This window comes from Akebia trifoliata, chromosome 3 (genome assembly GCF_017979445.1).
Source record: "Akebia trifoliata isolate Shusen 1 chromosome 3, ASM1797944v1, whole genome shotgun sequence".
Lineage (NCBI taxonomy): Eukaryota > Viridiplantae > Streptophyta > Magnoliopsida > Ranunculales > Lardizabalaceae > Akebia > Akebia trifoliata.
This window is the reverse complement of record NC_141377.1, coordinates 56571680-56587885: the sequence shown is the minus strand read 5'-3', so window position 1 is coordinate 56587885 and position 16206 is coordinate 56571680. Positions and strand designations below refer to the sequence as shown.

Below are 16206 nucleotides of genomic sequence, written 5' to 3'. Positions count from 1 at the left end.
CAACACCAAAATCGTGAGCTAACATGAAAATAAGTAACAATTAGAGTGCCAATTATAAAAATTCTCTTTATTTTTTTTATTTTTATTTTGTTAGATTTATATTTTTTGGGTTTAAGATTTTATATGAGCCTAATCATAATTGTGATTAGTAAATAACTATTGAAATTGTTTGAACGAATGTTATATTATTTTGTAATATTAAGATTATTATTTAAGCAAAATCTTTGTAATGTTTAATTGGGTGAAATAAGTGGAGGTTGGGGAGCCAATTACAGTAGAAAACTAGGAGTAACCAAAATATTCACTAAAATTCGGCTATCTTCAAGTCTAAATAAGAGAAAGCGAAAGTTATTAATTGAAAAGAGGGAAAGTAGACCTGAGGAATACAGAGAGTGAGAGAGAGAGAGAGAGATGCGGAAATTTGCATCTTTCCCAACTTTCATTTTTCAAAAGAATCGTGATATTCGGACCACTCCACGTGGCAAATTCAATCGACTATCCTGATGTGACAATTTCAAGAATCGTAGAAATGTGTTCCTTGGAATGCACAGTTACACTTCCTCATAAAGAAATATATCTCGAGAGAATTATGTATCCCGAGAAATGCAGATCTACAATTTCCGAAGTTGTCAAGTCAGATAGTCGATTGAATGTGCCACATGAGGGTAGTCATAAACTCTTTTCAAAAATATTCTTGAATTGCATTTAATGTTTTGTCATTTTGTAAGGAAGGATGAACATTTTAGTTTGAGATGCACTATAAACACCCCAACTTTTACTTAATACATTCTAATTAAAAAAAAAAAAAAACAAAAAAAAGTGAGTGCTTTAGAATAAGGCTGGAGTACCATTATACCTGTCTCATTTCCTTTCATTACATTTTTATTTTTAGGTCTTGAAATAATAATAATAATAATAAAACACAATCGTAGATCCCATTCAAGATTGAGATTAGGGAATGGGTACGGTCCGCACAACCCACTTTCCTCTTCCCACTTTTTCAATAATACCCGTTTAACTTTACCATCTTTCTTCACTTTCTTAAGGTAATGATTATTTTGACAATTGTTGTTATATATGATTAGCAGTTACGGAATGAATTGATTTTTTGTTAAGATATTTTCTTCATGACTTTCAAAAATGTTCTTTTTAAATCATGGGTAGCAAATTCTTCGTACATAAGTTAATTCGGAAACAAAAACTAAGGTGACAAAATGCAGTTTTGCTTAGAGAACGTCTAGGACTTGAAGAATTCAAGCTAATCAACTATTAAGGGTGATCTAAGAATTGACATACAAGATAGTTGTTCAATTAGTTGGGGAACCAAAGAGGCGGCCACAACATATAGGATCTTCAAGTATTCTTGTGACCATGGCCGCCTAGACAAAGGTCCTTGTCAATCAAAATCGATGCCAGCTGAACAATTGGAGTCTCTAGTGGCGTCTAATAAAAATTGACATCGATATTTTGTTTCTATTTATTTTTATATTTGTTTTTTTGGATTAGTCGAATCTCAATGTCGATTAGGACATTTGACTTAATAATCGCAATTCAATTTCTTAAATGGGAACTTGGTTGGATTGATAAGAGACCTTTACATATATATAATTAAGATCGTTCTTATCTGATAAATCTAAAGTGGTTACACGGGTTGTTGTTGATAAGTCAAGCATCAATTGAATATGAGCTGTTGCTTTTCAAAACAACACTTAATGAGAGTGAAATGTTGACATTGAGATCTCACCTAATAATCTTGTAAGTATTTGTATTTTCTTTCTGATTTCTACATTTAAGTGTTTGCATGAAAATATTATATTTAAGATATTAAACTATTAGCTCTGCTGATTTTTGTACTATATGATAATCTTTAGGATTTGTTTCTTATTAATCTCAAGAAATATCTAAAGGTATGATCCTAAGATTTCATAGGGCACTTTTGATTTTGTGGACATTACAGGAACACAGCCCCAACGTTGGGCAACAGGAATTAGGTTAGCCACCCTTACCTTACATAGATGATTCCTTGGAACAGCAACAAAGATTCTTAATTACATGTCTTGATCAGTAATGCTAGGTGGAGGAGGACTTTTTGGGTCCAGTAGGCATGGGCCCGGGGCAGACTCTGTTTGATATGAGTTGACTCGGTCATATTTTAACTTGACTCATTGAGTTTCATAACTCTCAACAAAATATCATAGTTATGAAATTCATAGAAAAGACTTTAAATATTGATTTTAAGAAGACTAATGATGAATGCACGGTTAAGCACATATCTTTTTTCTTGTGTATCCAAAGAAAAAGATCTATGTTTCTTTGCCCTTGTCACGTCAGTTACACTTGATCTATGATTCTGTGCACATGATACATATCTTTTTTCTTGTGTATCCCGAAGAAAGAGATCTATGGTTCTCTGCCCTTGCAACGTCAATCACGTATGATTTATTCTGCGCTTGTTTTTTTTTGAGAATCTAATCTTTTGTGTTTTTATAATATGGAAAAGAGAACGTGAGTGTCTTTTCTTTTTGGATTTTAAAGTTTTCCATCAAAGGGAAGTATGGTGTGGATGGAAACTAGGATAGTGGTAATTAGCTGGATGATGTAGATGGCTAGAGATGTAGGGTGTTTGGGAGTAGGTATATGTATGTCCTGAATAGATTAAATCTGGGATAAAAATAGCTTATCATATAATCAACTTGGATCAATAGAAGGGAAATAAATGTTGATCATTGATTCTAGGGTATTTTATAAACACCCCTTATAAAATTGGTGATATTAGATTTACTCCCTTGCAAAATGCAAGATTAGATTTACTCTCATTAACCTTAAGTCAATGTTTTTTTTCCTCTATGATTTAATTTGAAATTTTAATATTTTCTAAATTTTTACTTATTAATTTTAGTGTTTAAAGAGCCTTTTGAAAAGAAAAAAATATATATATCAAAGTTTCACCTCTTAATCATCAATAAATCGTGATGTTGACTTATAATCAAGAGGGACAAGCCTAATCTTATATTTTGCGAGGGACAAATCTAATATCACAAATTTTTAAGGGGGATGTTTCTAAAATACCTTTTATTGTATCTTTGAAAAGGGGATATTTTTCTTAGAGAAGCACATCGCACTGAATTTAGCCTGTGGAGGAGATAATATTGATTTTAAGCATATAAGTCTTGTTCTTGTCCACATGCTAATAATCGTAGTAGTAGAGTTTAGATTCAACAAGAGGCAAATTTGATTAACTAATTGGAAATTTTTTGAGTGGAGAGTTAAGTAAAAAAATATTGAGTAGGACAAACAATCACCATTTTTCTTATTCTCTTCTTGGTAATTATTTTTTCAAAATTTTATAAATTTTTTGACAAAGCTAATAATATTTGCTATTTATATAAGATCTAAAGAACCACATTATATATAATATTGGACTGGGTAGCTTTGTTTTTTTGAGCCATGCTAGAGTGACATTGAAATTTACATCGTTTCACACATTACTGACGTGGAGGTGTTTACATAATCATTGATGCTTTTCACTCTTATCTTGATGAAAAACATCTATGATTTGGTATGCACATCCAGTTCAGTACTGTGTGAAACAATGTAAATTTTAGTGTCACTTCTACATTTTTTTTTTAAGTCTCAAGATCAAGTATCACCACTCCCAAAGCTTAAAATGAGTTTTCATAAATATTCCCGTCACAAAAATCATTATTATTTTTTATGATATTTTATTTTATTTTTTGAAAAATTCATGTACAGAAATATCTTCGAGGTTGAAGGTAAGTTAATTAGCATATTACATGAAAGGGAATGTGTTAGACAACTTGAGGAATACAAAAGCTAGTATCATTTGCTCTAAACCTTACCACATGATAAAGGAGAAAACTCAAATGGCATATAATAATGATACATGGAATCATGCGCTACCTAATAATAATTGAATAAAAGTTAAGATGTTGCATGAGTTGGGATTATTAATTATTTTATTCCTAGAGATATAAAATAAGATGAGATGACCATTTTCCCATTTCAGGGCATGCACTAAAATAAGATCACAAAAAAATTGTGGTATGAGTATGAAAAATTCAAGATGGTCATGAGGATGATGAACAACTATAATTCAAATTACATTTGAAATCTTATAAAATTAGATTAACTTAAAAGTTAGGGTTTTCCAACAAGATTAATGAAGACTCTTGAATCAAAAGAAAATGTGATTTCAGACAACATTAAATGTTGGAACATATATTATTCAGCCGACGCACATTTTTTGGAATATATATTTGATTATTATGATGGGATTGATCACTTGGACCCCAAAGTGTCTATTTAAAATGAATAAGATCACATACTAAGAACGCTTTAAAGGGATGTTTTGAATCTTTCATATAAACCCACCCCAATGAGGGACAATGTATGTGGATCCGACAAAAGGGACCCATTTTAGCTTTGATCCATGTATAAAAATCAAACATGTCTATGCATGTTAATTTGCTGTTAAATATTGAGGCTGTTATGCTGCTAAATGGACAACAGACAGCCATGTGTCTATCTTAAAAGTAACAGTTTTTATTAGTTGCCAGAGAGAGAGAGAGAGACTGAGAGAAAATAATCGAAAAAACGTGGATAAGGTGGTTAAGTGTCTTTTGAATACTACTTGTGAAGATCCCGTGATTCACGAAGAATGACTTGTATTAAAAACACGTGATCCCAACCGTTAAAGATATAATGTAATGGTTAAGATTTATCCTCCTGATGTGTCCAATAGAGATAATGTTATAAATCTTAACCATCATTTGTGGTACTTTAAGTGTTTGTTTGACACCATAACATCGTCAGTTGGTGATAGCAAATTCATAATCTGGGTCCTACATATTTCATCTCGAATCTCCACCGTCCGTTCAATATTCTCAGTCTATATATTCTCTCCCTCTCTTCTTCTTTTGCAACCTCTCTCTCCCTCTCTCCTCCTTCTTCTTCTTTTGCCAACCTCTCTCTCTCTCTCTCTCTCTCTCCACCACGTTTTCTTCTCTCATCTTTGCTTGAGAGCATATCAATGGCAGGCATTGATGCATCCATGGTAAGTGATGGCTTTAAGTTTCTTGACCCAACATAATAATTTCTTTCTAATCTGTTCTTTCTTCTCTTTTTATTCATTTAAATTCTTATAAAACATTAATTACACCATTTATGGATCATATCTTTGATGTTATAGAAGCAGAATTTGCTTCGTCTCTCTCTTTCTTCTAACACAGTTTTAAGGATATTGTTGCATGCATGGGTGCAAGTGTTAATTATAGTTTTCTTTTAATTAAATTTTAAAGATATGAAGTGTAATTTTATAGGTCAAGATCAATGAAATAAGAGATGTTGAAGGGAAGACGATGAAAGAAGACTGCACTACTGATGGGACTGTTGATAGACATGGCCAACCTGCAATTAGAAGAAAAACTGGTAGATGGTCTGCTGGAATTCTAATATTAGGTAATCTTCAAAAAAAAAAACAAAAACAAAATCAAATTTTTTTTTTTTGTTTTTTTGTTACTTTCTTTACTTTATTTTATATTAAATTATATATATTTTTTTCAGTGATCCCCACTGAATTTCTAATGTGCGATAGAGTTTTGTCCACTTTGGTTTGGTCTGTGATATAGGTTTGGTGTGTGATGATAGATAGGCGTATCTGAGGATGGCAACGTTCTTCTTAAGGTCTGGAGATTGTCCTCATTTTTGTAGGGAATCTCTAGGAAAATCTAATGGTGTTGATCTAGAGAGGACTTTGATGCTTGAGTATACCTAATAACACGTGTAATATTATCTTGGTTAGAAAATTCTAGTGTCCGAGACGCATCAACTATACCTATCAAATCATGGGCCACTTTTGAGGGCGCACCTTCACGTGTGATGTGCGGGCCTTGCACGTGTCTCAGGACTAATCTTTGGGCAAGACCATGATCTATGAACCAGGCGAAGCTGTCCTTAGGGATATCTGATTTAAAAAAAAACACCCAATCAAATGATTAAGATGAAAAGACGTTATCTAGGGATCCTCAAAGGAATCTGATCCCTCAAAACTTATAAGGATTCCCAGGGAATCTGCTTTTGAAAAATCCTAAGGGGACTTTGTTTTTCACCGCGTTGATGTCATAGCCATAGATGTGTTTTCTCGAGCTACGAGTAAAAACCATCTATGGTTATATGCGCACCTCCACGTAAGAAATGTGAGAATGGTAGTAAATCTTAATGTCACCCCAGAATTACTCATTTGTTTTCCCTTCTCTTCTCTTCTCAGCCGTTCGTTGGACATTTCTGGAACCAAGGAAAGTCCAAGATTTGTGCTTGTGCATAAAGCACTTTAATTTTTTACAAAAAATACAATATTAATCAACAAATACTTAAGGAGTGTTTGGTTGCAGAGTTAAGTTAGACCTAACCCTGTTTAGGGCCTTATATTCTATCCCTTGGACTAACTAGTCAGATTCCACTGATCAATATACCTATTGGCTTCTTTTATAGTTTCAAAATCTGTCTCTTTAGACATTTTCCTTTAAAATTATAACCCATGTTTTAAGAAATGGATCATGCTTGGGCCATAAATTTTTTGCACTAATATATTGTCAGACTCGTCCAAATTGGTTTGATCAATTGATATCTGTTACAACATAGCCTTATCTCAAAGATTTGGAGTTTGCTAAATGAATCTTGTTTCTTCATTTCACGTCATGTTTTTAGAGAAAGTTTATTTCAATTAAAAAACTATTATATAATATATTTTGAGAGCTACTATTGGGGTCCCAACCTTTACTTATTACACACCAATTAAAAATAAAGAAAATAAGTAAATGGTTGAGAATAAGAAAAGTTGGGGTGCCAATAAAATCCCTCTTTTTTTTTTCTTTGCTACATATCTATTTTTGGGTTTAGGATTTTATATGAGCCTAATCATAATTGTAAACAACTATTGAAAGTGTTTGAACTAGTAATTTAATGTTTTGTAAAGTTGAGATAATAATTTGAACCAAACCTTTGTAATGTTTGAAGAGTGTGTTTTTAATCTTTAATCGGGTGGTGATAAATAATTTAAGAAATCGGATTGTAATAAATAAAAATTGGGGTGCCAATAACAACTCGCAATGTATTATACATTTAAATGTTAAAGATATTTTTTGTGATAGAAAATTTAAAGTTGGAGGAAAATATTTTCAAATTTTCATATATATAACTTTTATATTTGGGTGGTGTTCGGAGGCAGAGTCCAAAATTGTGCCAAATATTTTTTCAATGTATGGGTTAGAAGTTTCGGAATGGGTTGATTTTTTGAAAGGATGATCTCTATGATGAGGAGATCACCCTCACAAAGAATCAGCTAATTCCAAAACTTTTAACCCCATCAAAATTGATTTACAAAAATTGGACGGTTCACGATTCTTCTACTTGTAAACTAAGGTTAGAAGTTTTGGAATGAGCTGATTTTTGGCGAGGATAATCTCCTCACCATAGAGATCATCCTCACAAAAAATCATCTCATTCTGAAACTTTTAACTCCTATTTTGAAAAATGTTTGGCTCTCTTTAGGGCCTCCGAACGTTTCCCTTTATATATATGTTTGGATGCTATATATGTGTACTATATATTTTAATATTAAAGAATCTTTTCGAACTAGAAATTAGGAAGATCTTATGCTGAAAGGAAAATATTCCAAAATTTTATATTTTAAAACAATTTTGCAATGATTGGGTTTCAATCACTTCCTCAGTTGAACCTAATCAATTTCATTAAAAAATCAACTTAGCTAGATCCGATCTTAGATAAAACCGGTCCGGTTTTTAACATTCTGTTTGAACTTGCATCCCAAAACTATCAATATCAATAGTATAAAACTTTGTATTTACAGTGAATTACCAATTTACCATAACATGCGTGCGTTACTAAACAATTCCTATTTTCTTATCTATTCTGAATCAAATTCATCAAATCGAGTGGTGCATTTCCTCGTGTGTGCCATGAGAATATCTACAACATCCCTTACAACATCTTTGGTAGCATTGCTATTCTTAACCTTCAACACCAATGCCAATTCAAACTTCTAAGTCCAATTGTATTTTGCTTGAGTATTAGAATTTGATCTATTGTGATAAAGTATATATCGAATGATTGATACACAAGCGTAACTCTAAGTCAACTATGTTAATCAGGCTCCCTTTGTAACTAACATTCCTAGAAAGGCCACATGGGGAGAAGTTGACTATAGAATCCATTGTGATTTTTTGAAAAAACTTGAAGATTATTATTATTATTATTTTATTTAATTGAAAATTATTAAAATTGTGATTTTGTCAAAAGATTGCAGATTTTTGTCACTACGATATTAATCATATTCGGGATCATCTTTATATAATATTATGATCCATATTAGATTCAGATAAGATACGTGGGTTTAATTACTTTAGTTTGGATTTCTGTTTTATTCTTTGTTCTTTGTTTTTTCTTTTTCTAAGAGGGTGCACTTGGTTATTGTTAATCAGTGAATCAAGGTTTGGCAACATTGGCTTTCTTCGGAGTTGGGGTAAACTTGGTGCTTTTCTTGACGAGGGTTCTACAACAGGATAATGCTGAGGCGGCGAATAATGTGAGCAAATGGACAGGAACTGTTTATATCTTCTCACTTGTTGGTGCATTCCTTAGCGATTCCTACTGGGGAAGATATAAGACTTGTGCTATCTTTCAAGTAATCTTCGTCATTGTAAGTAAAAACATGTTCGAATGGTCTCATTTCTTTTCAGAAATCTTGATCAATCAATTCATGACTTGGTTGATTCAATCCATTGTCACTTCTTGGTTCCTTAAGATAGGTGCAACACACACACACACATACACACACGGGATTTATATGTATCTCGATAGCATACATCTCAAAGATACTTATCCTAATGATAAATCTTAATCGCTGGATTTTGAAAGGTTGAAGTCAACCTATCATGTTGATTTTTGGCCTTCTTGGCTTAGGTGGGACCAGTTCCTAATTCTCATCGTGCTTAAGAACGTTCATCTAGAATCTTATTAGATTCAAATTAGAGGTTTTGCTTCACTAATTGAACTTGTCTATATGTTTGATGGCAGGGTTTGGTATCATTATCATTATCATCTTATCTATTTTTACTTAAACCAAATGATTGTGGGGATGGGAAAATTCCATGTAAGCGCCATTCTTCGTTCCATGTCGGATTGTTTTACCTATCTATCTACTTGGTTGCCCTAGGAAATGGAGGGTACCAACCAACCATTGCTACACTAGGGGCAGATCAGTTTGATGAAGAGGACCCCAAGGAAGGACACTCAAAGGTATCCTTCTTTAGCTACTTTTATTTGGCTTTAAACTTTGGGTCCCTCTTTTCAAATACCATACTTGTGTATTTTGAGGATGAAGGGTTGTGGACCCTAGGATTTTGGGCCTCCAGTGCATCTGCCATTCTAGCACTGGTCTTGTTTCTTGTTGGGACCCCAAGGTATAGACATTTCAAGCCAAGTGGCAACCCACTCTCGAGGTTTTGCCAAGTGGTTATCGCCGCAGTGAAGAAATGGAGGGTCAAGATGCCGCCAAGTGGAGAAGATCTATATGAAGTTGATGGAAAGGAATGTGCCAACAAGGGGGGCAGAAAGATACTCCACACCCAAGGATTCAAGTAAGTAAATAGCTTGGGTTATAATTTCATATTTATTAATCCATAGACAATAGCATATGGCATGTAAATGGTGATAGAAAAGTTGTCATCAGCTAGAACTGACCATCGTCCCAAGGTCCAGACCATTCGATAGTACTCGAGATTCATACCATATGAATTAGGTCCAATAACCTAGTGATGGCTAATTGATGTTTGTACTTGTTATACTAGGTTCTTGGATAGAGCGGCGACTATCACACCGAAGGACTTCTTCTTACAAGAAACAAGTGCTAACAGCCCATGGCGTCTTTGCACGATAACACAAGTTGAAGAAGTGAAATGTATATTAAGACTTCTCCCAATTTGGCTCTGCACAATACTATACTCAGTAGTCTTTACTCAGATGGCCTCCCTCTTTGTGGAACAAGGCGCCGCAATGAAGACTACTGTTGGGAACTTTAACATTCCACCGGCTAGCATGTCTAGCTTTGACATTCTAAGTGTAGCGGCTTTCGTTTTCATTTACAGACGAGTTCTAGACCCTCTTGTTAGTAAGCTAAGAAATCGAAACTCTAAAGGACTTACTGAGCTTCAAAGGATGGGAATTGGGCTTGTTATAGCGATAGTGGCGATGGTTTCAGCTGGAGTTGTGGAATGTTATAGGATAAAATTTGCCAAGGATGAGTGCATCAATTGTGATGGTTCGAGTTCTTTGAGCATATTTTGGCAAGTACCTCAGTATGCATTAATAGGAGCTTCTGAGGTATTCATGTATGTGGGTCAGTTGGAATTCTTTAATGGACAGACACCGGACGGATTGAAGAGCTTCGGAAGCGCTCTTTGCATGACGTCTATTTCACTCGGGAACTATGTGAGTAGCTTGCTTGTGAGCGTTGTCATAAAGATATCTACGAAAGATAATATGCCAGGATGGATCCCTGGGAACCTCAACATGGGTCATCTAGACAGGTTTTACTTCCTCTTAGCAGCGTTGACCACGGCCGACTTAGTTGTTTACATTTTGTGTGCAAAGTGGTATAAGTGTATCAAGTTCGAGGGAAAATGGCAAGATATCAACCTCAATGAGCTCGAGAATTTCAGAGTCTAAGTATATTATTATTTGGTTTTTTTTTCTTCATAATTTTTCATATTAAGTACATGTTAGATGAAGAAATAAACAGGGGATATTGGCTGCCCCATTTTTATACAACTCTTTTGCACAATATTTCTTCCATTGTGCTTTACTTGTATGTTGTAATTCAAAAGGTGGGGTCAGTGATTAAGGTATTCTAGTTTTTATTTGTAATTTCTCATTTGTTGTTTCATGTGACAATGCATTTGATACTGATCTGACATGGAGGTGTGCTTATAGCTATAGATGCTTTTCAGTTTTCACTCGTATCTTGAATAAAAGTCTCTAAGGCTCTAAGCACACCTCCATTGCAATTTAAATACTTCTCATGTTTTCTCGTTACAGTATAAATAGATAGAATTGCAGGTGTCAACTAGCTTAGTTGGCAAAGTCTTTGGGTGATGATACCAGAGAATTGTGTTCAAATCATGATTTATAAACTCGTCCGAGACCGAGATGTATCGTCCTAGTTAACTCGGCATCAGAGTTGAACGAGACCAACTCACAAAGTCATTTTTTGACCAAATTTTATGTCTCACGTTCAATTTTTTGAGTTATCTCACGAGATGTCTCAAACGTATCGGAAAACTCGTCCGAGACGACTTGGTATTAGAGCTGAACGAGACAAGACGCGATACCGAGTTTAAAAATCATGGTTCAAATTCCCGCTAGCACTGACTTACTGACCTCATCAAATCTTTTTTTAAAAAAGAAAATCTATTGTCACACCAAATTTTACAAGGACCACCCCAAGATATGTGTTAATTCTTAAGTGAATCTCATATATCATATGAATTGGGGTGCTATTAGTTAAAGTTGGTGTGGCAATAAAATTTGCCACTGAGTTTACAGAGGTCAAAATTCCAATCGATGCGAACCTTGAAACAAACATAACTGTATCTATGCTATTGAGTTTACAGAGATGAAAATTCCAATCGATGCGAACCTTGAAACAAACATAACTGTATCTATGCTATTGAGTTTACAGAGATCAAAATTCCAATCGATGCGAAGTTCGTTCTCGCTGATCAAACCTTCTTCAGTATCTCTATCTCCAAAGATCACCATGTTAATAAACTCTACTCGTCTCTCTTTCAAATTCGTCTCACCATCAAACCCTAACCCTAACTCAATCCTTCTCCAAATCCTCTTCGTTCTGCAACCATTTTTGCAGTCTATGCTGTCCACAGAGGAGTGTTTAATACTCGTCTCCACTCATCAAACAGAGGATTATCTTCCCCGAACAAATTATTGAATTTAGGGTTCGATAAATCCGGGAGAGAAAGAGGTTTCGAAGGTTCGCCTCTTCGGCTACGGTTCTCGATCCCCTCAACTTTGGCTTCTGCATCCGTATCGAAGGCTATAGTTGTTATCGAGGCTATTTGGAATTACGAATTACGATTCCGTATTATTGTGAGTTTTCAAAAGCTGGACTCAGGTTAGAAATCTCAAAATTTTAATTTGTAATTGTTGCAAAGATGATTAATTTTCCTTCTAAGATGAATCAGAATGCATATAGTTTGTTACCTGGTTCAAAGTTGTTTCGATCCACGTTGCTTCGCGTTCTTCGAAATTATCCAAAAAAATTCTATATCAAATCTGATTTTTCTATTGAAGTAACGGTCACCAGTCACATCTTTAAATAATAAGAGAAGCTTGAGCTAAATCTTCAAGAAAAAAATAAAAATTGGTATCTTCTTCGCATTGTAACAAACAGTTATAATCGAGTGGATGAGAGAATCATGGAATGGTCATGGGCCTATGGTTGTTAAAATTCTATGTTCATAATTTGAAGAAAACACAACTATCCTTGTCACTGCGTTCAACACTGCACTGACATGGCAGTGTATGGAGAACCATATATTTTTCTCTTTGTATCTCAAGGAAACAAATCTATGGTTTTCTGCACACTGCCATGTCAAGGCAGTGTCCAAGGAAGCCGGTCTAGGACGACTCTATTTTTTGAAGGCATTGGTGTTAGTCTATATAAAAGTTCACATTTATCATTAACTGTGCTCTTGATCAACTTATTGCGAAGTTATTTATATTGCGCAAAAAATAAAAATAAAAAAAATGGATGGATAAATATATTACCTTGCATACATATCTTTTTTTTTATTTACTCGGGGCAATTGAGGGTTAACGAATTGCATATGCCACTGCTACACATTTCAGAAAAAATTCTCCAAATAATGGACTCAGCTGATTCAATGGGCAATTCGTTGATTAATTCCCCTCATACCCCCATTCAGTATCAAGATTCTTTCTTCTTCAATGATGTTGTGATAATGCACAAATAAAATATGAATGTAGCAGTTAACGCTCGAATAAATATGCCCTTTAAGACAAGTTCAAGAATACCCATCAGGCAATTTGGGTCACTTAGTTGGTCACATTTGGTGTGTATGGTTAATTTGCATTTCTACTATTTGTTTAAGGTTTAAAATCTTGAGGCATTGTTTCAATTGGTAGAAAAACCAAAAGAGTCTTGGTTGAATCATTTCAAAAGAATTTGAAACATCTTGAGAACTGGAATGTTTAAGCGTTTTGGAGTTAATGTTTCATTCTGATCTTGGCCAAAACTTACTTCCATTATGATTTTGGGTATCAACATTATGATTTTGAATTATATTCGTTACCTGTTCGTAACCAGATTCACCTTATTTGGTTGATATATGATTTAACTAAGGACTACAATGCCATATTAGATATATCATATTTATGCTCTTGATGTTCTGCAAGCATCTTGTAATGCACTTATATTTTAATTGACCAAAATAATTAAACTAAGAACAGCGTTACAGGCTGAAAAATCTTATCATGGCTTTAACAAAATATATTATTCTTAAAATGAGTTATTTGCCTCTAGAGGTTTGCCAGTCTATCAAACCACAATGTTGTGCTTAGCTTGGAAATTTCATATCAAATTTCATGGGGTAATTGATACTCAGTTTTTTTCCTTCATCATCATTATTAGTGACTTAAAGCTGCAATGTCTCTTTGGCTATATGGATTTGTAAAATACATTCAGTTACTTGGTCAATTAATTCTGATTCTGAGAACTATTTTTGTTTTTTAGTTCTTTGTTTTTGTGTCTATTGTTGTTGTAAGAAGGCAATGTCGGGCTACTTGTCCCACGGTGGTGCCAATGGGTGTGAGTCGACTTCAATAGATTTTATATACAAGAACAAGAATGAATCAATGCCCTGGTTTGATGGATCTTGTTCGTCTTCAACCTGCAACTATTGCCTTCCAATACTTGAGACTGTATATTGCTTTGGTATTTACGATAATAATATGGTAGGATTGTTTCTGATTTTGTATCCGAATGTTAATTAATCAGCATTTTGCAGGTCAAATAACTGAGACCCCTTTGGCTATTGCTGGAGTGTTTTCAAATATGTTCTCATTACCTCTTGGATAAGTAAATAAACCATACATCTCAAGAAGCATAATAACTCTTAAAGAGTGATTCTACTGCCACACCAACTTTTGCTAATTCCACCGCAATTCATAAGTAAGTCACCAAATAATTAGCGCACATCTTGGTGTGGCATTGGTAAAAAGTTGTGGCAATAGAAGCTCTCTAAATTAAATGAGCTCCTCCATTTGATAAAACTTGTTCCTTGGGCACTCATCGATTTATATCGAAGAGAACTTGATATTATTATCTAGATCATGAAAAGATATATGGATGAAATGATATTGTGGTGATCAAGGAATATTATATTAATGATAGGTCATCTATTAATCATATGATCATGGGTGTGATTCCGATTTTTAAAGTGATCAGTAACACGGTGATATAATCATCCATTAACTTTACCAAATAAGTTAGCTAACACCTTAAATAAAAAAATTTAATTACTTGAGACATTGATTATATTTCTTCCTAAGTTTTTAATATATTTAGTCCTTCTTTGTAATATATTTTTATCTAACAGTTCTAATTAGAAAGAAGATGCAGGTTGAAGGTTCTAATAGGGACAAGATTAAGATAAGATAAAATAAAATATGTGAATCTGAGTTACTAAAAAAGCTAATATATAAACACAAAAGAATTAAAAGAAGATCTAGCTTTACACAATTAGGTTTCTTTATTAATTCTTAAATTGAACACTTGGTATTGGTTTTCCTTGACATTCTCTTATAAGGGTGAGTCAATCCACTGAAAGTTAATTTGATAAAGAGTCGCATATCCTTAGGGTTGTTAATGAATTATGCTGATTTTGGATTAGCGTCAATTTGATAATATTATCATCTTAGGGTTTGAAATCAATCATGTATGTATAATGTGCAAAAAGAATCAAAGAAAATTTAATTGATATATGCATATTTGAAAAAATAAAATAGTTTATATATTTAAACTATTAAAGTATTGTTGATTGACAACCAATCTAATAGGTGGTTAGATCTTGTCAGTTATGAAAACCAACTACTCAATCCATACCCAAGGTAATTGGATCAGAATGGATTAGGCTTTGGGTCTGCTCTGATCCATTGATAAAATCCATATCCTAGGCCATATCTTTTGATGTGATGATGTCTTCTTACAGGTCTCCTCTCTCAGAAAATTAGCATCAAAGCATTTATTAAGTTGTAATTATGGCGGAGAGATACCGAGGAGAGAGAGTGGCTTGTGGACACTAACTATGTATAACCAAAATCTTAAGAGGTCAACATCCCTGCATCGAAGCCTCTACCTAACCATCTTTAAAAAGTCAGAATAATACGCTTTAGGAAATAATCCATCTCGATCTCCATCGGACCATATCAATAATCATAACAAAACACAAAACTGGAACTAACTTTCAATGCGACGAAGTATACATTTCAAGAAGCATGCTAGCCTTCAAAGCAGCCAATGCTACTTTTCTTTCATTTTCAAACGAAATTGAAAGGATTTTGTTAGCATTTGCCCTGAATGGCGCACACGTTAAAGTGCATTAATTACATCAAGGAAATTGAATTTTATATTGAAAATGCCCTTAATTTTTTTCCAAAATACCCCCACATGTTTAGACCCAAAGTGTATTTAGATGTGCCTTAGGGCACACGTTAACCAGACCTTAAATTAAATGAGCTCGTCCAATTGAAAAAACTTGTTCCTTGGGTGGTACGCACATCGATTTATATATCGGAGATTATTAGATTATTATATAGATATTGATGAGATGTATATGGATGAAACGATATTGTGGTAATCAAGGAATGTTAGGTTATGAATATGATAGGACATCTATTATCATGGGGTTAGTCCAATTTTCAATGAGATCAGTAACTTGATGAGAGCAGGAATTGAGACTTTTTCTGATTATAGTAGTTTGCAATAGAGAATAATCTTATAAAGATGATCAGACCCAGAAACGGTGTGATAGATCACCTAACTAATCTAAATGTATGATATATATATAGATG

The 16206-nt window shown here is 33.8% G+C and overlaps 1 protein-coding gene and 1 long non-coding RNA gene across 2 annotated transcripts; both read left to right on the top strand.

Moving 5' to 3' along the window:
- The first annotated feature begins 4921 nt into the window (after positions 1 to 4921).
- LOC147408228 (protein NRT1/ PTR FAMILY 7.3-like) lies at positions 4922 to 10962 on the top strand. Its single transcript, XM_086437136.1, has 5 exons — positions 4922 to 5074; positions 5340 to 5478; positions 8520 to 8737; positions 9115 to 9677; positions 9888 to 10962. Exons 1-5 carry the CDS (start codon positions 5051 to 5053, stop codon positions 10762 to 10764), a joined length of 1821 nt encoding a protein of 606 aa, XP_086293262.1. The 5' UTR covers positions 4922 to 5050; the 3' UTR covers positions 10765 to 10962.
- Positions 10963 to 11590: 628 nt separating this feature from the next.
- Positions 11591 to 14168, top strand: LOC147408227 (uncharacterized). The gene is made up of 2 exons (XR_015177008.1): positions 11591 to 12226; positions 13868 to 14168. It is a non-coding gene; the product is annotated as an uncharacterized LOC147408227 (long non-coding RNA).
- The last annotated feature ends 2038 nt before the right edge of the window (positions 14169 to 16206 follow it).